The sequence below is a fragment of the Pituophis catenifer genome, unplaced genomic scaffold (genome assembly GCF_029215685.1).
Source record: "Pituophis catenifer annectens isolate HBS135680 unplaced genomic scaffold, rPitCat1.0.hap2 SCAF_3, whole genome shotgun sequence".
Taxonomy (NCBI): Eukaryota; Metazoa; Chordata; class Lepidosauria; order Squamata; family Colubridae; genus Pituophis; species Pituophis catenifer.
This window is the reverse complement of record NW_027256883.1, coordinates 213,852,987-213,875,312: the sequence shown is the minus strand read 5'-3', so window position 1 is coordinate 213,875,312 and position 22,326 is coordinate 213,852,987. Positions and strand designations below refer to the sequence as shown.

Sequence of the window (22,326 nt, the reverse complement as noted above, 5' to 3'; positions counted from 1 at the left end):
GAAAGTGAAAGTAAAACAGGCTGTTGGCTTTGCGGTTTGCTTGCAACGTTGGAAAATTAGGCAGCAGATTTATTTTCCTTTTCCTCACCAAAAAAGGTAAGTGCAAACAATGGAAAATTATTTAGGGCAAAAGAGGAGAGTTCAAGATTTTAAAACACAAAAGAAAAAAAAAGCTCTTTTTAACTAGGGAATTGTAATAATTGAGATATTATTAATTGTATACTGTGTTGAAAGCAGAAATGGTTAAGTTGTGGTTTGGAGGAATATATGGGGGGAAATTATTTGGTTTATTATTATTGGTAAGTATAATTAATTGATTTGTAAGAAATTGGATTGCATGGAAATAATTGGAATATTCATGTTCATATTATATGATGTTTGTGTGTCTATATTTTTCTTGACTGTACACCGCCTTGAGTCCTACGGGAGAAAGGCGGTATAGAAATATAATAAATAAATATAATAAATAAATAAAATATTGATTAATATACAAAAAAGATAGTTATATAACTATTTGATTTATATTAAAATGTTGAATTTGTATTAAACAACTGTATTACATAATTACATAATTAAACCAATGTGAGGATGGATATAAAAATAGATGACAATGGGAAGGGGTATAAAAATAGAATAGAAGGGAAAAATTGAATTTGATTAAGATTAGAGATGAGGATGAAGGGTAATATTGTTTTTTTTAAAAAATAGATGAGGAATAAATATGGCAAAAAGGAAATATAGAAATTGTAAATTTAATTGAAATGACTAAACACTGTTTAAATTTGTGAACCAGCCAAATATTCTGTTCAAAGAAAATACATTGTATGTATGTGTGTTTCTAATTATTGCTATTTATTCATATTTGTTCTCTTTTATTCTTTAAAGTTTAACAATTCATTCTTTATCTTAATATCTTTATATTTGTTTGGGTTGGCTTTCTTCCCTTTCATCTTTTTTATTGTACAGCAATCTTTCTCCTCAAACCTACCACCTCTCTTTTCTTTCCTTCTTACTTTCTCTTCCCCCCCCTTCTTCTCCTCCCTACTTCCTTTCTCCTTCTCCTCCTCTCTTCCTCCCTCTCTTAACCGTCACTCCTACTCTAATTTCCCTTCCCTTCCTTCATCCCTCTCAATTACTGTATCCTTTTATGCATATGGACTACTCAGAGGGCTGAAAAAGTTATTTTTGACTGGTCCTCGCACTTTTGACCAGTCCTCGAACTTACGACTGTCCTCACATTTTACATTTTTGCCCTATCTTGTCACCATGGTGAAGAGAAGCGGTTGTGAAATGAGTGACATGGTTGTTAAGGATGCTGCATGGGCATAAATGTGAGGATGGTCATAAGTGTGAGGACCAGTCAAAAGTGCGAGGACCTGTCAGAAATGATTTTTTCAGCCCTCTGGTTAGTCCTTTTGTGCATATGGACTACTCAGAGGGCTGAAAAAGTTATTTTTGACTGGTCCTCGCACTTTTGACCAGTCCTCGAACTTACGACTGTCCTCACATTTTTATGTTTTTTTCCCTATCTTATCACCATGGTGAAGAGAAGCAGTTGTGAAATGAGTGACATGGTTGTTAAGAATGCTGCACGGGCATAAATATGAGGATGGTCATAAGTGTGAGGACCAGTCAAAAGTGCGAGGACCTGTCAGAAATGACTTTCCAGCCCTCTGAGTAGTCCCTATACACATAGCCATGGCCACCCGGTCACATGACCAGCTAGCCACGCCCAGCCAGTCACATGACCAGCTAGCCACGCCCACAAAATAAGCCACGCCCACATTGTCCCTCTTTACCAATGTTAAAATCTGGTCACCTTATTTTAGGGAAAGTGTATTTTTGAGGTTTGATGGCTAATAGCACCACTTTTTTTTTTTTGGAGTTTCAAGATAATCCTATTCTACTGCTGGAATGACCTGGGAATAGCCCAGACCTTAACCCAGTTGAAAATCTATGGAGTCGACTCAAGAAAAGAGCCTGTAGTACAGTGGACTAAAGCACTGTTATTAACATCTGCTGCTTGCAATTACTGCAAGTTCAAATCTCACCAGGCTCAGCCTTCCATCCTTTCTAAGGTAGGTGAAATGAGGATCCAGATTGTGGGGGCAATAAGCTGACTTTGTATAAATATACAAAAGGATGAAGGCTATTGCTGAGCACATTGTAAGCCGCCCTGAGTCTCCAGAGAAGGGCGGCATATAAATTAAAGCAAAAAGAAAGAAAGAAACTGGTTAGTCAGAAGTAACCTAGCAATAAAACCCAGTTAATAGAAGCCATCATTCAATCTTGGTTTCACATTAGAACAGCTGCAGAACTCAAAGACTTGGTTCACTCCACGGGAAGATGTTGTAAGGCCGTAATTCCTGCTAAAGGTTACCCAACTAAATATTAACTGACGTGGGGATCATTTTTGTATATCTCGTTTTTTCTACATGTTTCACTTTTCTTCTTTATACTCTCACTGCTATTCTAATAGCAAATCCTTCCTAAAAGGTATTGCATTACATTCTGGATTAAATTATCTTTCCATTGATACATAATTTTATGGTACTACTCCAAAAAAAAGGGGGGGTGTTATTAGCTGGTTTTAGAAAATACACTTTTCCCCAAAAGGTTTCCACAATTTTGGCCACTACTGCATTAATTAATATGCACAAGAGAATATGATATTCCTTCTCAATGCATTATTATATTCTCTCTCTGCATTTAAAACTTCCCCATTTTCATCTCACAGCAAGGCCTGCCTTAAGATTTAGGAAGAAAGGCAAAATTAGTCCCTGATTTACGACCATTCATTTAGTGACCGATCAACGTTATAACTTAATTGACCAAACTAAGTAATAATTTTAATTAGCAATTTTATGATGTTTGTGTGTCTATATTTTTCTTGACTGTACACCGCCTTGAGTCCTACGGGAGAAAGGCGGTATAGAAATATAATAAATAAATAAATAAATAATAAATAACGGCAGTGGAAAAAGTGACTGATGACCATTTTTCACACTTACGACCGTTGCGGCAAACATGATCAAAATTCAGGCGCATGGCAACTGACTTGTATTTATGACGGTCGCAGTGTCCCGGGGATGTCACATGATCCCCTTTTGTGACCTTCGGACGCAGTGGGGAAGCCAGATTCACTTAACAACCGTGTGACTAACTGAACAGCTGCAGTGATTCCCTTAACAACGGCGGCAAGAAAGATAATAAAATTAGGCCAAATACATTTGACAACTGTCTCGCTTCGCAAATAATGGTCATAAGTCGAGGACTTCCAAGTTGATTCTGATCAATTATACGAAAAAATTCCTTCTTAACTGCAGCCAGAGTGTCGTATTTTATCTCCAGTGGGAATGGAGGTAGTCCTTGATTTACGACTATAATGGAGCCTGCCTATTACAGTTGTACGTCGTGATGGTCGTAAAGCAGGTCACCGATGGGAATGGTGTGATTTTTATGACCTTTTTTGCAGTAATCATTGAGCAGATGTGGCAAACACCAGGGAATTCTGGGAATTGAAGTCCGCATAGCTTAAAGTTGAGAAACATTGCCTAATGAAATAAATAGCTTAGCTTGTTATAATTTGATTTTTGCTCTTTTGCTGCTACTACAGCAAACTTGCTACTACAGGTAGTCAGATTAACAGATTAACAGAGTTGGAAGAGACCCCGTAGGTCATCCAGTCCAACCCCCCACCCAAGTGACAAATGGCAGTCCAATCTCTTCTTGAAAGCCTCCCACAGTTTCTGGTGGCAAGCAGTTCCACTGGTTAATTGTTCTCACTGTCAGGAAATTCCTCCTTATTTCCAGGTTGAATCTCTCCTTGATCAGTTTCCATCCATTATTTCCTTCGGGTGCTTTGGAAAATAGCTTGACCCTTTCCTCTCTGCCCTCGGCTTATGACCGCGATGGAGCCCCAAATTTAGGTTGCTAAATGAGACATCTGTTAAATGTCTCGCTTTGCCCTGTTTTACGACCTTGCTTGCCACAGTCGTTAAGTGAATCACTGCAGTTGTGAATAACACAGTCATTAAGTGAGTCCGGCTTCCCCGTCGACTCTGCTTGTCCGAAGGTCGCAAAAGGGAATCACGTGACCCCGGGACACTGCGACCGTCACAAATATGAATCCATTGCCAAGCGTCTGAATTTTGACTGTGTGACCGCGGGAATGCTGCAATGGTTGTTAATTGTGAAAAAACGGTCATAAGTCCCTTTTGTCAGTTCCGTTGTAACTTTGAGCGGTCACTAAATGAAGCGTCATCAGTCAAGGACTACCTGTACAGTATTCAGATGCGGAGGTTAAGCCAGTTCCGGGTACAGGAATCCTTGGCTTACGACTATTTCTTTAGTGACCATTTAAAATTACAATGGCACTGAAAAAAAGTGGTCTACGACCCATCCTCGCACTTACGACCGTCACGACATTCCCCGTGATCATGTGATAAAAAATTTAGGCTTTGGATAAACCAGAATGTATTTACCACACTTTCAACATCCTGGGGTCACGTGACCCCCCCGTTTGCCACTTTTCCGGCCATCAAAATCAATGAGGAAGCCAGATTTGCCACCTGATTCACTTAACAACCACCTGATTCACTTAACAACCACCTGACTCACTTAACAACCGTGGCAATAAAGGACATAACATTGGGAGGACTTAATTGAACAATCGCCCTTTGCTTAGCATCAAAAACTTTGGTCCGAATTGCGGTCCTAAGGCCGTCATGAGGACTAGAAACTTGCGAAGGGACACGGTCTCCTTCCATCAGAGTTTCTGCTCGCGGGCCTGAAACCAGCGATTCCCTGACAACCTTACCCAAGATCAGGGAGGGGTCTTCTTTGCCAAAATCTGGAGTGAGGTAGGGGCTGCACCCCGGTTCCGCAGAGCCGTCGATCTCTTTGCTTTCTGCCGGGGACGGAGAGGCCCCCGCAGCATCGGAAACAGGAGGGAGGGGCTCTTCAGGCAAAGTCCTGTCACTCTCTTGGGTGGCGGGGGTGGGGGCTTCCGCTGCCGGCTCCGAGACCTGCTTGGGAGCCCCCTCCTCCTTCTCCTTCTCCTTCTCCTTCTCCTTTTCTTTCTCCTTCTTTTTCTCCTTCTCTTCTTTGGGGGTGTCTCCGGACGCGGGTTTTTGGGTAGACGGAGAAGCAGCCGTGGAGTCTGTGGGACTCTGTCCGCTGGAGGCTTCCAACATCTCTTCTGGAATATCTCCTAAGCTGAAACAGGGAGACTCAACTGAGATCTTCAACCAAGGTTTTTAAAAGACCCCCTCCCCAAATTCAGCAGGATTGGAGAAATCCACGAAAGGGATATTTCCCATAAGGCCAGCCTAGAAATTGGGGTCAGTTCGGGTGGCCTGAACTGAATTGCTCTTCAATTCCTTCTTACAGGCAGTCCTTGACTTACAACCGTTCGTTCGAAGTTACAACGACCCTGGAAAAAAAACCCGACTCAGGCCTGTTTTTCATACTTAACCAGAGAGGCAGTTTCTGTAAGCAAGGCAATAAAGATCAGGCTAGAACTAACACCAGAATGTTTCCTTCCTGCCTTCCTTACAGGATTAGCCCTGTAAAGCAGGGGGGAAAAAACAAAATAAGATTTCTTCCAACAACCGGTTCTCCGAACTGCTTAGAAAGTTAACAACCGGTTCTCCCGAATAGCTGCGAACTGGTTGAATCCCACCACTGGGTCAAGGTCATCTGAAGGACTGACTCACCCCCAATGAGATTGGCCTGTCCCATCCGTAATGGCGCTACGGACACGCCGTGGACGCCATCGCCCAAGGAGTTTTGGGGTTCTAGGAAGGGAACCTTCTCTGCCACCGTACAGGCTCTCTGGAATATCATACCTCCTCCCCACAGGTGACATCTGCCCCCCCCCCAATTTGGCCTTCTGTAAAGGCTCAGAGGGGGGGCATGTCATTCTGGGGGCCGTTACCCGGATGAGGAGACCCCACTTCCACCCCATGCACAGGCCGCTCCCTTCCTCCCTTCCTCCACCTGGATTCCATTGAATTCTAAATCCATTTTAAATTGCAGATGTTTCATTGCCCAACTAAGTAACATCATCAAACCCCACTCCCTTCTAGCACTGATGATGTTCCCTAGTTCGGTCATGAAACGTCTGCAAGAAAACCACCGAACTCAGAGGGCACGAAGGAGCCCACCGTCCTCCTCATCCTTCCCTTTCTCCTCCTTCCCCTGCTCCTTCCCCCGTCTCTCCCCCCTTCTCCTCTCCACAAACCCCCCTCCCTCCTAGTACTGATGATGTTCCCTCTTTCGGTCATGAAACATCTGCAAGAAAACGAATCAGTTCAGAGAGTACCAAGGACCCCACAGTCCTCCTCCTCCTCCTCATATCTCCTCTTCTTCCACCTCACCCCCTTCTCCTCCTCCTGCCTCCTCCTCCTCCTCTTCCTCCTTCTCCTCCTTCTGCCTCCTTCTCTTCCTCCTCCTCCTGTCTCCTTCTCTTCCTCTCTTTTTCCTTCTCTTCCTCCTGCCTCCTTTTCGTTCTCCTCCTCCTCCTCTTCTCCTCCTCCTCCTCCTTCTCCTCCTTCTGCCTCCTTCTCCTTCTCTTCCTCCTCCTCCTCCTCCTCCTCCTGCCTCCTTCTCCTTCTCTTCCTCCTGTTCCTCCTTTTGCCTCCTTCTCCTTCTCTTCCTCCTCCTCCTCCTCCTTCTGCCTTCTTCTCTTCCTCCTCCTCCTGTCTCCCTCTTTTCCTCTCTTTTTCCTTCTCCTCCTCCTGCCTCCTTTTCGTTCTCCTCCTCCTCCTCCTTCTCCTCCTCTTCCTCTTTTTCCTCCTTCTGCCTTCTTCTCCTTCTCTTCTTCCTCCTCCTCCTGCCTCCTTCTCCTTCTCTTCCTCTCTTTTTTGTTCTCCGCCTCCTGCCTCCTTTTCGTTCTCCTCCTCCTCCTCCTCCTCCTCCTCCTCCTCCTCCTCCTCCTCCTCCTCCTCCTCCTCCTCCTCCTCCTTCTCTTCCTCCTCCTTCTCCTTCTCCTCCTCCTGCCTCCTTCTCCTTCTCTTCCTCCTTCTCCTGTCTCCTTCTCTTCCTCTCTTTTTCCTTCTCCTCCTCCTGCCTCCTTTTCCTCCTTCTCCTGCCTCCTCCTTCTCCTGCCTCCTCCTCCTGTTTCCTTTTCCTTCTCCTCCTCCTGCTGTCTCCTCCTTCTCCTTCTCCTCTTCCTCCTTCTCCTCCTGCCTCCTTCTCCTTCTCTTCCTCCTCCTCCTCTCTCCTTCTCCTCTTCCTCTCTTTTTCCTCCTCCTCCTCCTGCTGTCTCCTTTTCTTCCTCTTCCTCTTCCTCCTGTCTCCTTCTCCTCCACCACCTCTTGCTCTACACCTTGTAAGAGGTTCCTAATCCTCTCAAGGTCCCAGTGTGGCTTCATCCCAAGCCCATGTAGCCCAGAGCAGAAGCCCACAATGAACAGTCTCCATGTAGGATCCATCCAAACTGCCAGACTGGTTCAAAGGCAGTCACTCGTCTTCCAAAAAAAAACAAAAACCCACACCTCCTCCTCCCCCAATCGGTTGACTACCTTCTCACTCAACTTCACACATGATCCCCCTCCAAGCTCATTTTCTAAGATGCCCCCCTTGCTTTGCTCATTGCACAGGTGGACCTCTTGGCAGAAGGACCTCAACTCAATGGAAGTAGCGGAGAAGAACGTTACCTGTTCACTTTTGCTGGGCAGCTGAAGCTGTGTTGGATGTGCAACGGCTTCTTTGGATCATCCTTGGCTTCACCTTGGTGGTCCTTCACTTCCGGGGACTCACCTGAGGGACCTTCTTTCTCAGCTTGGCCCTGGTCTGTTGGCTTCTCTTTCTCCTGGGCTGGACCTTCCGGAAGTACATTTACTCCCCCTCCCCCACTATCCTGCACACTGCTGGTTTCTCCATCCTTCTCCATCTTCTGGAAAGTTCTCCTGCACCAATGAGGACCCCGTAGAGATCTTCCAAACTGACCCTTCTCCTTTCCGGGGACTTCAGATCAATTCCTGCAGGAGACAAACAACAGTTGAAGGTTGATCAGTATGTATCTCCATGCTACAAAAAGCCAAGATAATTTAGGTCAGGTGTCTTCAATCATGGTGTAAGAAACTGATGGGAGATAATGTTTGTTTTTTGCAAAGAAAGACATTTTTTAAGAGTTGTTGGTAGAAAAGTCCAGTAGGACATTGGGACATTTATTTATTTATTTATTTATTTATTTATTTATTTATTTATTTATTTATTTATTTATTTATTTAATTATTTAATTTATTTATTTAATTGCTGAGCACATTGTAAGCCGCCCTGAGTCTTCGGAGAAGGGCGGCATATAAATCAAATTTTTTTAAAAAAAAAAATTGTATACCGCCCTTCTCCCAGAAGGGACTCAGGGCGGTGAACAGCCAAAATTAAAAATACATACAATACAAAAGTTAAGATAATTAAAAAAGAATTAAATCATTGGCTTCCCAATTTAAAACCCCCAAGTCTATAAAATTTAAAATCCCAATTAAAAACCATTTAGGCTAGGCCGGCTTGGTGAAATAAATAAGTACATTAAAGGTATAAAATAAGGACATTAAAGGTATAAAATAAGGACATAAAGGTATAAAATAAGGACATTCAAGGTATAAAAGTTGAAGACTGGAAAACAGGAAGAGACGGCTATTCCTGTCAGACCCTGCTGGATTTTCACCCTTGGCAGGACTCCTTTGCAGGACGCTTGCAACCATCATGCCAAGAATCTGAATTTTGATTCGGGTGAGCGCGGGGAGGCTGCAACCGTCGTAAGTGTGGAAAAACGGTCGTAAGTCTCTTTTTTTTTTCAGTGCCCCTTGTAAATTTCCAAAACATTGCTTCGATTCCGCTGCCACTGACGTGCTTCCCTGCAGCCTCTCTGCTTCTAAACCAGGGTTAATCCTGGATGAGTATGAGATGACATCATGTAACACACAACTAGCATTGTTCGGCGTAGTTGTCTTAATATAGTTTTGGCCATTCCTTCTCGTAGGGAACTAGAAGCGAAGGTATTTTTTCAAATGGAACAACTCGGGCGCCCTCATTCACCACTCCGCTGCTGATGAAGGAATCACTTCCCTTTTCAGCTTCGTTAATCAATACATTGTGCCAAGGAGGGCATCGTGCCAGCCTGCTGCCCTTTTAAGGAAGAGCAACGAAGAGGATCGAAGGCCTGGAGACTAAAACATATGAAGGACGGCTGCAGGATTTGGGTTTGGCTAGTCTAGGGAAAAGAAGGACTTTGGGGGGGGGACAGGATAGGAGTCTTCCAATATCTGAGGGGCTGCCACAAAGAAGAAGGGGGGGGTCAACTTATTCTCCAAAGCACCCGAAGGCAGAACGGATGGAAACTAATCAAGGAGAGAAGCTTGATTAATTAAGGAGGAACTTCCTGAGAGTGAGAACAATTAACCCATGGAACTGCTTGCCACCAGAGGTTCTGGGAGCTTCATCACTGGAAGCTTTCAAGAAGAGATTCTATTCTATTATTCTATTCTATTCTATTCTATTCTATTCTATTCTATTCTATTCTATTCTATTCTATTCCATTCCATTCCATTCCATTCCATTCCATTCCATTCCATTCCATTCCATTCCATTCCATTCTATTCTATTCTATTCTATTCTATTCTATTCTATTCTATTCTATTCCATTCCATTCCATTCCATTCCATATATTCTATTCTATTCTATTCTATTCTATTCTATTCTATTCTATTCTATTCTATTCTATTCTATTCTATTCTATTCTATTCTATTCCATTCCATTCTATTCTATTCTATTCCCCCACCTTCAGCGCAGAGACCTTAGGAAAACTCCTCGTTATATAAAGTTGCATTTTGCCTTCGGCTACTGCCCCATTGCCAGGTCTTCCTTTCTCGATCGGCTAAGTCTTTTCACTATTTTGGAATCGTTCCGTGGCCCGAGAAGCCACGCCATGCGTCAGAAAAATAAGACTGCCCGGTCCCCCCCACCTGAAATCTCTGCACGCAGCAGCAAACCATATTCCACTTTTCCAAAACTTTTTCATGCGCCCTAGAAAAATCCCAGCATGGGGGAAATGTATATTTGTCGTCACTGGGAGCTGTCGCCAACTTGACGGCAGATAATCCATCGATCGAGAAAATCCAGAGAGGTGCAGGTTAGTGCCGGTCAGAACGGCTGAGTTAAGAGAAAATGGGCCACCTTCAAGGTTTTAGATGATGGCAACTAGATTGGACCAGAAGCTGAGCAGACAGAAGGAACTATGTGGGGCCTGGTGTTCTCCTAGCCATGGTCCCATCTAGAAAAAGCTCATGCGACACAAAACGAAGGTTGAAGGAAAGACTCACCCCTGGCTACCCTCAACCAAGCCAACCCTGGCTTTATCTCGCCTTGCCCGACCGCCGTTAGTTCTCCAGGAAGTTCTGGAGATGTTTTGAGGTAGAGCAGCCCAGAGCAGAGGTGTGCAGTGGTACCCTGAAGACTTGGCTGCTCATATCAACTAGGCTTCAGCCAGAAAAGTCTCCCGTGGGCTTCTTTTGGGGGGAACCTCCCTCCCCCTCAAACCAGCTGGTTGGACCACCTCAACTGGACTTGACCTGGGCAGGTGAGGAGCCCTGCAAGGAACTCACCTAGAGGTCGAGAGCAGGGATGTCCAGAGCCCTCCGTGTGGCCCTCTCACCATCTCCTGGGCAAGTGCCACCGAGCAGAAGTGGCCGCCGTCCCTGTCGATGAGGGTCTTTGGCCGCGTCCCCTTCTACACCCCGTGTAACGGAGCCGGATTAAGGGCAGGGAGAGGGAAGTCTCTTCTACCCAAGGCGTTGGGCAGAATTATGAGCCCGCCGCTGCTCGCTGTCTCTGTGGCCACCTGTTCTTGTTGGCCCCGGTTCAAAGGACAGTCCATTCTGCTGTCTGCTGGCCTGCCAGGCTGGCTGGACGGGAGGAGAAATTCAGCAAACAGAACGCAGAAAATGACGCACTATCCCCGGTGAACTCTTGATGCCCGTCAAAGCGGGATCTTCCTCCGGTTGCAGAAGCAGCCACCGCAGCCCGTTTCGGAGCTTCAAGACAGGCGAGCAGGCAGGGGGTTATTTCGGGGCTCGGATCTGACCCACCAGACCCGCCAGCCACCTTGAGCTGGGGCCAGGACGAGCGAAACGGACTCGCTCGCCTTTTCATTTTAAACTGGCAGGTTGCAGCAGAGAAATGCCAAGGGGGGTGCCACATTCGGAGGGAATCGGTCAAGGCACCAGGAAGGTAAAGGATAGGGAGGTTGGGCGGTGGGTTGGTTAGGCCAGGATTTCTCAAATTTTGGCAGCTTTAAGATCTGTGGGCTTCAACTCCCAGGATTCCCCGAACCATCATCTTTTAAGATAGATGGACTTCGAGTGCCAGAATTCCCTAGTCAAACTAGTGTTTCTCGAGCTTGACTACTTTAAGAGGTGGGGAGTTCAACTCCCAGAATTCCCCACCTATCATGTTTTAAGATAGACTTCAACTCCCAGAATTCCCTGACTAGACCAGTATTTTTTAACCTTGGAAACTTTTTTTTTTATTTAAAAAGTTTTAACAATCATTACAACAATTTTCCCCCTCACCCTCACCTTCATCCTAACCCTAAACCTCACCCTCATCTTAACCCTCATCCTCATCCTAACCCTCACTTTCATCCTAACCCTAAACCTCACCCTAACCCTAAACCTCACCCTCATCCTAACCCTCATCCTCATCCTAACCCTCACTTTCATCCTAACCCTAAACCTCACCCTAACCCTAAACCTCACCCTAAACCTCACCCTCATCCTAACCCTCACCTTCATCCTAACCCTCACCCTAAACCTCACCCTCATCCTAACCCTAAACCTCACCCTCACCCTAAACCTCACCCTCATCCTAACCCTCACCTTCATCCTAACCCTCACCCTAAACCTCACCTTCATCCTAACCCTAAACCTCACCCTCACCCTAAACCTCACCCTCATCCTAACCCTAAACCTCACCCTCACCCTAAACCTCACCCTCATCCTAACCCTCACCTTCATCCTAACCCTCACCCTAAACCTCACCTTCATCCTAACCCTAAACCTCACCCTCATCCTAACCCTCACCCTCATCCTAACCCTCACCCTAAACCTCACCTTCATCCTAACCCTAAACCTCACCCTCACCCTAAACCTCACCCTCACCCTAAACCTCACCCTCACCCTCACCCTAAACCTCACCCTCATCCTAACCCTCACCTTCATCCTAACCCTCACCCTAAACCTCACCTTCATCCTAACCCTAAACCTCACCCTCACCCTAAACCTCACCCTCATCCTAACCCTAAACCTCACCCTCACCCTAAACCTCACCCTCATCCTAACCCTCACCTTCATCCTAACCCTCACCCTAAACCTCACCTTCATCCTAACCCTAAACCTCACCCTCATCCTAACCCTCACCCTCATCCTAACCCTCACCCTAAACCTCACCTTCATCCTAACCCTAAACCTCACCCTCACCCTAAACCTCACCCTCACCCTAAACCTCACCCTCACCCTCATCCTAAACCTCACCCTCATCCTAACCCTCACCTTCATCCTAACCCTCACCCTAAACCTCACCTTCATCCTAACCCTAAACCTCACCCTCACCCTAACCCTAAACCTCACCCTCACCCTAAACCTCACCCTCACCCTAACCCTAAACCTCACCCTCACCCTAAACCTCACCCTCATCCTCACCCTCAACTTCACCCTAACCCTAAACCTCACCCTCACCCTAAACCTCACCCTCACCCTAACCCTAAACCTCACCCTCACCCTAAACCTCACCCTCATCCTCACCCTCAACTTCATCCTAACCCTAAACCTCACCCTCACCCTCACCCGAATTCTAACCCTCACCCTCACCCAAACCCTCACCCTAACCCTCACCTTCATCCTAAATCTAAACCTCACTCTCGCCCTAAATCACACCCTCACCCAAACCCTCACCCTAACCCATGGGCTTCCACATCTACATGGTAACGAATAAAGGAAGGTCCTTGAAACTTGGGATGGATGAGCCATTTTAAGGGGGCTCCCATTTCTGAGCCTGTGTGCATCTGTGTGTCCATTTTTGTAGCGGCTGAAAGGACAAGGAAGCCGGGGAAGGAACGGCAGATGTCATAAATATGCCTGAAGAGGCTTTTTGTGGCTTTGCAAGATGCTTATTTATTTATCACATTGAAGAGGCTGCAGCTGTTTGTTTTATTTTGATCCTTTTGCTGTTTTGCTCACAAGGGGGATAAATCGCAGCCAATTGTTTGTTGTTGTTGTTTTGCTATTTTTGATGCGTTCGCTCTAACCAGAAGTTTCACTGGCTTTCGAGAAGAAAAAAGTGAGCAATGGTTTGCAAGAATTTGCCTCAAAATGACTGGGGAGGGACAGAGCCCAAAGACACCCAGCCGGCTTTCATGCCTAAAGCAGGACTAGAACTCACCGTCTCCTGGTGATTGGCCCAAAGTCACCCAGCCATCTTTTATGCATAAAGCGAGACTAGAACTCACCGTCTCCTGGTGATTGGCCCAAAGTCACCCAGCCAGCTTTCATGCCTAAGGCGGGACTAGAACTCCCAGGCTCCTGGTGATTGGCCCAAAGTCACCCAGCCAGCTTTCATGCCTAAGGCAGGACTAGAATTCACCGTCTCCTGGTGATTGGCCTAAAGTCACCCAGCCGGCTTTCATGCCTAAGGCGGGACTAGAACTCCCAGTCTCCTGGTGATTGGCCCAAAGTCACCCAGCCGGCTTTCATGCCTAAGGCGAGACTAGAACTCATCGTCTCCTGGTGATTGGCCCAAAGTCACCCAGCCAGCTTTCATGCCTAAGGCGGGACTAGAACTCACCATCTCCTGGTGATTGGCCCAAAGTCACCCAACTTGCTCTCATGCCTAAGGCAGGACTAGAACTCACCGTCTCCTGGCGATTGGCCCAAAGTCACCCAGCCGGCTCTTGTGCCTAAGGTAGAACTAGAACTCACCGTCTCCTGGCGATTGGCCCAAAGTCACCCAGCTGGCTTTCATGCCTAAGGCAGGACTAGAACTCACCGTCTCCTGGTGATTGACCCAAAGTCACCCAGCCGGCTTTCATGCCTAAGGCGGGACTAGAACTCACCGTCTCCTGGTGATTGACCCAAAGTCACCCAGCCGGCTTTCATGCCTAAGGCAGGACTAGAACTCACCGTCTCCTGGTGATTGGCCCAAAGTCACCCAGCTGGCTTTCATGCCTAAGGCAGGACTAGAACTCACCGTCTCCTGGTGATTGACCCAAAGTCACCCAGCCGGCTTTCATGCCTAAGGCAGGACTAGAACTCACCGTCTCCTGGTGATTGGCCCAAAGTCACCCAGCTGGCTTTCATGCCTAAGGCAGGACTAGAATTCACCGTCTCCTGGTGATTGGCCTAAAGTCACCCAGCCGGCTTTCATGCCTAAGGCGAGACTAGAACTCCCAGTCTCCTGGTGATTGGCCCAAAGTCACCCAGCCGGCTTTCATGCCTAAGGCGGGACTAGAACTCCCAGTCTCCTGGTGATTGGCCCAAAGTCACCCAGCTGGCTTTCATGCCTAAGGCGGGACTAGAACTCCCAGTCTCCTGGTGATTGGCCCAAAGTCACCCAGTCAGCCTTCATGCATAAAGCGGGACTATCGGCCTTCGGAAGTTGTGGGAGCTTCATCACTGGAGGCTTTCAAGAAGAGACTGGATTGACACCTGTCAGAAATGGTGTAGGGCCGTGATGGCGAACCAATGGCACGTGTGCCAGAAGTGGCATGCAGGGCCCTCTCTGTGGGCATGGGTGCCGTCACCAGCTGCTCTTCCGGGTTCCGTCATGCGCATGCACACTGGCCATCTCCTCTCTTCTGGCTTTCAGTGCATGCATGTGCGAACATCAGCTTTGCGGCACACCTGCGTGTGCAAGAACCCAGAAGAGAGCAGGCTGGCCGGCACGGACGTGTGCGAGGGAACCCGGAAGCGTGCCTGGGTGCCACACGCATATGCACCAGCTAGCTGCTTTCTTCCAGATTCCTGTGCTCTGGTGCCAAAAACGTTAGCCGTCACTGGTGTTGGATTTTCTGCTTGGGTGGGTGGGTGGGTGGGGGTTGGACTAGATGTCCTCCAAAGGTCTCTCTTCCAACTCTGTTATTCTGAGTTTTTCCCAAGCAGTACAAAAGCGCTTCGTTTTGGGATTTTTCCCTTATAGAGATCAAGCATTTTAAGTAAGTAAGTAAGTAAGTAAGTAAGTAAGTAAGTAAGTAAGTAAGTAAGTAAGTAAGTAAGTAAGTAAATAAATAAATAAATAAATAAATAAATAAATAAATAAATAAATAAATAAATAAATAAATAAATAAATAAATAAATAAATAAATAAAATACCCAGTGGAAAATCCAAAGCTCCTTCTGCAAATGTTCTCCCACGTTGACAAATTGCTTCCAGGGCAACTTATTCCACGGGGATCTGAGTGCCCCGTCAGTTCCCTGGGTGAGAAAATCCATCTGACCTCTTTCCCTGGCCAGCTGAGAAATCAGCGTAAGGGTTCGCAGGGATGTTGTCTGCGACATAGCGGTGAGTTAACACCCGTCCCCGATGATGCCCTGCGACTGATTAGCCTTAATCAGACAGATCCCTGTTTGATAAACAGGGCCAAATGATTAAGAAGTTGATAAAATTGTGTTTTATAAATCTCAACGAAATGGAGTTGTATTGAAATTCAACTTGATAATTCTGGTGATAAAATTGTAAGGTATATAATTAGAATAAGAGACTAGAAGATTGTTAACAACTAATTGGACATTGATGAGATATAGATATAGATATAGATATAGATATAGATATAGATATAGACATGAGTTAAAATTTAATTTGAAGTTAAAATTGTATTGATATATTAGACTTGTTTAGACGAAAATGTTAGAATTTTATGTTTAAATTTGTCTTTTTTCTTTCTTTTTTTTTTCTGTCTTAAATTTTTAAAAGATGTAATGGAAAAGTGGAATAGAGCGTGTTAAATGAATGTAAGCATGTTAACCATCTATGACCGGATCGAAACTCTGTTCTTGAAAGTTATATTTTATGTTTATGTTTGGGAAAAAATAAAAAAATATTTACAAAAAAAAAAAAAATCAGACAAATCTGGGCAACAGCAGGGCAAACGACCACGTAGGGCTATTGTCTAATTAGCAGGGCTTCCCGAGGACCAAAGCAATGGCACCAGTAGCAGATTTATATACCATTTCACAGAGCGTTGTAGCCCTCTCTAAGCAGCCTCTTGCCCCCAACCAACTGGGTCTTCATTTTACCAACCTCGGAAGGAGGGAAGGTTGAGTCAACCTTAACCCGGTGAGAATCGAACTCCTGGCAGTGAGCAATGAGTTAGCCTGCAATACTGCACTCTAGCCACTGTGCCACCACGTCTCAGATAGGTAGATGAGAGACAGACCCAACAATCTGGGTCCTCAAGTTACCGACCTAGGAAGAGCGGGAATGACTGAGTCAACCTTGAGCCAGTCAGGATCGAACTGCTGGCAGTTGGCTGTGAGTTAGCCTGATAATACTGCGTTCTAACCACTGCACCACCAGATCAGTGGTGGGTTGCTATCGGATCGGGAGAACCGGTAGCGGTGGCAGGAGGCTTCTGTGCATGCGTAGAAGTGTCGCGCTCACGAGCGAACCGGTAGCAAACTAAATTGAAACCCACTACTGCACCAGATATAGAATAGGTGATGATTGATAGATAGAATAGAGAGATGAGAGAGAGAGAGAGAGAGTGAGTGAGCAAGTGCGTGTAGAAGGATGGTAGGAGGGAGGGACAGACAGACGGACGGATGGAGGGATGGATAGATAGATGGATAGATAAGATAGAAGGATGGATAGATGGGGAATAAACAGATGGATGGATAGATAGATAGATAGATAGATAGAGATAGAGATAGATAGATAGATAAATATAGACAGATAGATAGATAGATAGACAGACAGACAGACAGACAGATAGATAGATAGGGATGGATGGATGGAAGATAGATGGATAGATGGAAGATAGAGATAGATAGATAGATAGATAGATAGATAGATAGATAGATAGATAGATAGATAGATAGATAGATAGATAGATATGGATGATAGATGGAGAGATAGAGATACATAGATAGATAGATAGATAGATAGATAGATAGATAGATAGATAGATAGATAGATAGATATGGATGGATGATAGATGGATAGATGGAAGATAGAGATAGATGATAGATAAATAGATAGATAGATAGATAGATAGATATAGATGGATGGATGGAGATAGATAGATAAATATAGATAGATAGATTGATAGATGGATGTAGATAGATAGATAGATAGATAGATAGATAGATAGATAGATAGATAGGGATGGATGGATGATAGATGGATAGATGGATAGATGGAAGATAGATGGATAGATGGAAGATAGAGATAGATAGATAGATAGATAGATAGATAGATAGATAGATGATAGATGGAGAGATAGATGGAGAGATAGATAGATAGATAGATAGATAGATAGATAGATAGATAGATAGATAGACAGACAGACAGATGAGAGAAAGAGGGAGGGAGGGAGGGAGGGAGAGAAAGAGAGAGAGAGAAAGAGGATAGATAGAGTGGGGAGTAGAGCCATAGCCATAACACGGAGTCTTAGGTACCCCTTCACAGCCCTCTCTGAGCTGTTGACAGAGTCAGGGGGGGGGGTGACAGCCGGCCAGTCAACCACGGAGGCCTCTTGTCCCATTGGCAGGGCTTCCCAAGGGCCAAAGCAACGGCACCCGGTATCAGAGCCGTTAAGATGGAAGGAGGAAAAGGGGGACCACATTTTTGGCCTGCAAGGATGGCAGTGACGGCTGGTGCCTGTATTTGGCGGGGTGGTGGTGGTTGGTATGACAGAACATAGAATCACAGGGCTGGAAGGGTCCCTAGAGGTCTTCTAGCCCAACCCCCTGCTCTAAGCAAGAGACCCTTCTCCCTAGGCAGCCAATCCTGGATTTACAACCTTTCGTTTAGGGACGGTTCAAAGTCCCAACGGCACTGAAAAAAGGGGACTCACGGGCGTTTTTCACACTTAACGACCGTCGCAGCATCCCCAAGGTCATGTGATCGGGGGGGCGACGCGACCTGACAAGCAAAATCCATGGGGGCTTTCAGATTGACTGAAGAACCGTGTCACTAACTGAAGGACTTGCAGTGATTCACTGAACGACCATGAAAGGTCGTAAAACGAGGCAAAACTCACTTGAGCAACTATCTCGCTTAGCCACAGAAATTTGGGGCTCAGTGGTGCTCCTAAGAAATGGCTGTCCGGTCTCTTGTTGGAAGCGCAACACAACTTCTGCAAGTAAGCCAGTTCCACTGGTTAATTCATTAAGGACCAGATTCAGTAGAGCCTCCAGCACCCAGCCCTCTCTACCTTAAGCAAAGGTTGGAGCTGGCATGGCCCTCTGCCTCTGCCTGTTGGGTATTTATTTTTTTTTTTTTTTGCTCGTTCTTGATTTCAATTGAAATTTGCATGGCCTCGGTGCCGAGGGCCTACTTTTTTATGTAGAAAAATAATGATTATTTTAGAATCAAAAAGGCAGCCAGGTTAGATCGTTCCTTTCCACTCAACCGAATGCATTTCTTGCAATTTAATCTTCCTAATTTAAAACACTTTTTTTAAAAAAAGTTAATTTTTAATGAATTTAATTTTAATTCTTAACTTTTTAAAAAAAAAATTAAAAATTTAATTTTAATTCCTCTGCCAGCTGCCCAGAGTCACTGCAACAGGGAGATGGCCGGCATATAAATTTAATAAATAAATTAGAGATAAGCAGATAAACGAACCTAACAGGTGCGAAGAGAAAAGGACCAAGATAAAAGAGATATTGGTAGTTCATTGAGTGACCGTTTGAAATTATGACGCTGAAAAAAAGGGACGTATGACCCTGTCTCATACTTACGACCATTGCAGCATCCTTGGAGTCACATGATTTACATTCGTATGCTTGGCAACTGACTCCTATTTATGACGGTTGCAGTATCTCGGGGTCATGTGATCCCCTTTTGCAACCATGGAAGCCGGATTCACTTAACAACCGTGTCATTCAGTGATTCACTTAACAACTTAGTAAACAAAGGCCGTAAAATGGGTGGGGGGAGGGAAAATCCACTTAACCGTCTCGCTTAAGGACAGAAATGTCGGGTTCAATCGAGGTCGTCATTCGAGGCCTACCTGTACTGTGCTTTTTGCTCGTTTAGGTCTCGCCCCTGAAATGCCCGGTAGAGCCTCCAGTCCAAAGCCCTCTCTACCTTAAGCCGAGCTCCCTGAAGCTTGCATCACCTTCCGCGTCTTGCAAAAAGACTTTTGCAAGCGAGGCAATTCAATCCGGCCGAATCCCGCCGCCTGTCCTGGGACAGCTGGCACGGAGTCAAGCATGCCAGCTCCCTTGGCAACGTTGCCGTCACAACCGGAGCAGGACACCCTATAACCTTTTCTGCTCTTTCCAAGGGGGTGGTGGGTTTGAGAAAGCCGGTTGGGCAGACCCTCTTCATCCCCCCCCCTTTCCTGGGGGAAACCCGATCTCCGGGCTAAATCGAGCCCCACTGCCAGCCTAATGCCAGGCGGCTGGGTGGCAATTGCAAAACAGGAGATTCGCAGGGCCCCTTACCTGCGATTCCAGCTGCCGCTGCCCGGTGAAGCATGTCACACCTTGGCGGGACAGGAGAGGTAGATGCGTCCGTCCGTCTGCCATCGGTGGGCCAGGGGGTTCTTCCCCCCCCCCCAGCCAGATTTGAAGATCCGAGGAGATGTAAGAACAAGTCAGCAACTCTGCCGGGGACCGACCATGCCAGCCGCTCTAAAAAAAGCCACCGCTCCTTGTGCCAGCACATTGCTTGGCTAGAGCATCTGGGGTCCAGCTCGGTGGGTTTTTTTTTCTTTTTTCCTTTTCGGTGCCCTGCAATGAACACAACACCCAGTGTTTTTGGCACCTGACGTCGATCATGTGGAGCCTGGGCGATGCCAAGGGGGCAGGAAAAAAACAGCCCGTATCAGCCACGGGGAAGAGTCGAGAGGCTGGCATGCAAACTTTCTTGTCAACAGCGGTGCTTGGAAGCTGGGTCTAGGATGGGGGAAATGGGGTTCAAGCCCCCTCCTCCCATAATTTACCCTTTTAAGTGTAAATTCTAAATTTTTAATGTATTTTAAAATATGGGTATCTTAAATTATGGGTATTAATTCAGCCAAATTTATTTAATTCATTTTATTCGATTTTAAATTTTGTATATCTATGTGTTTTATTTCATGGCTGTGCACCGCCCTGAGTCCTTTGGGAGTAGGGCGGTATAGAAATTCAATAATAAATAAAATAAAAAAATAAATAAATAATGGGGGTCTCTGAAGAAAGCGATGGCCGTGCAGGAAAAAGGGAGGGGAGCTTGATGGGCATCGAAGGGAGAAGCTCGGTGGCACATATCTAAAAAGAAAACAGGAGTGTGAAAGGTATTTATAGAAAGGCAGGAGTCTTTATTATTTCTCAACCTTGCAACTCTAAATTTAATCGGTGGACTTCAACTCCCAGAATTCCCCAGTCAGCCAGTCAGCTGACTGGGCTTAGTAGACAACTGATATGAGGTAGTCCTCGATTTATGACCACGATGGAGCCCCAATTTTCCCTTGCTAAGCGAGACAGTTAAGTGAGTTTTTTCCCCCCATGTTTTTGGCCACAGAAGTTAAATGAAGTGCAGCTGTGGTTTAAGTTAGGAAGTCGTTAAGTTAGGAACGGTTGTTAAGTGAATCGGGCTTCCCCGTGGATTTTGCTTGAAGGAAGGTCGCCCACAGGGGAATCATGTCACACACACACACACACACAGGGGATATTGCGACCGTCGTAAATAGGAGCCAGCTGCCAAGCGTGCAAATTTGGATCCCGTGAACCACAGGAGGCTGCAACGGTCGTTAAGTGTGAAAACAGCACTTAAGACTTATAGTAGATTTATATACCGCTTCGAAGTGTTTCTGCAGCCCTTCTCTGGGGACGCTGCAAATGGTTGCCGGCGGGAACTGGTCACAGGTGCTATTGTAAGTCCGAACAATGACCGATGAATGGTTGTAAATCGAGGAGCGCCTGTCCTGTTTCTGTGAGCTGCCCAGAGTTGTGCATTAATCCGCGTGGCTGTGCAGCTCTTTTAAATAAACTTACTATTCTGGAAAAAGATGAGAGACAAACCATGTTGGCACGGATGCTTCAAAACCACGAAATCAGCCCATCGTCCTTTCTATGTTGGAACAAGTCCAATTAAGGCTTGGGATGTCCCACTGGGTCCCCTCTCCCCCCCCCCCCCCCCGTGCTTCCCTCCTGCCCCTTTTGGAATATCAGAATCGAGCTGGAAGGGACCTTGGAGGTCTTCTAGTCCAGCCCCCTGCTCAAGCAGGAGACCCTATCCCATTTCAGACAAATTGGCTGTCCAGTCTCTTTTTGAAAAGCTCCAGTGATTGAGCACCTACAACTTCTGGTGGCAAGCAGTTCCACTGGTTAATTGTCCTCACTGTCGGGAAATTTCTCCTTAGTTCCAGGTTGCTTCCCTCGATTAATTTCCTCCCGTTGCTTCTTGTTCTACCCTCAGGTGCTTTTTTTTTTTAATTTGATTTATATGCCACCCTTCTCAGGAGACTCAGGGCGGCTTACAATGTGTTAAGCAATAGCCTTCATCCTTTTGTATATTTATACAAAGTCAGCTTATTGCCCCCACAAACTGGGTCCTCATTTTACCCACCTTAGAAAGGATGGAAGGCTGAGTCGACCTTGAGCCTGGGGAGATTCGAACCTGCAGTAATTGCAGGCAGCTGGTGTTAATAACAGTGCTTTAGTCTGCTGCGCTACCAGGGCTATCTTCCTCCTCCTCCTCCTCCTCCTCCTCCTCCTCCTCCTCCTCCTCTTCTTCTTCTTTTAAATTTGACTTATATGCCGCCCTTCTCCGGAGATTCAGGGCGGCTTACAATGCGCTAAGTAATAGCCTTCATTCTTTTGTATATTTTATACAAAGTCAGCTTATTGCCCCCACAAACTGGGTCCTCATTTTACCTACCTTTGAAAGGATGGAAGGCTGAGTCAACCTTGAGCCTTGGCGAGATTCGAACTTGCAGTAATTGCAAGCAGCAGATGTTAATCTGTTAATAACAGTGCTTTAGTCCACTGTACTACAGGCTCTTCCTTTTTAAGCAATAGCCTTCATCCTTTTGTATATTTATACAAAGTCAGCTTATTGCCCCCACAAACTGGGTCCTCAATTTACCTACCTTAGAAAGGATGGAAGGCTGAGTCAAC

At 45.9% G+C, this 22,326-nt stretch overlaps 1 protein-coding gene across 1 annotated transcript in view; it reads right to left on the bottom strand.

The window, feature by feature from the left end:
- Positions 1-19,862, bottom strand: part of LOC139315122 (circumsporozoite protein-like) — a 26,890-nt gene extending 7,028 nt beyond the window's left edge. The window contains exons 1-3 of the mRNA XM_070941142.1: positions 19,669-19,862; positions 7,662-7,985; positions 4,621-5,217 (exon numbers count right to left, since the gene is read on the bottom strand). Of these exons, the coding sequence (XP_070797243.1) occupies positions 4,621-5,217; positions 7,662-7,897 (833 nt within the window). The 5' untranslated portion in view covers positions 7,898-7,985; positions 19,669-19,862. The remainder of the gene's footprint in view (positions 1-4,620; positions 5,218-7,661; positions 7,986-19,668) is intronic.
- Positions 19,863-22,326: the final 2,464 nt, after the last annotated feature.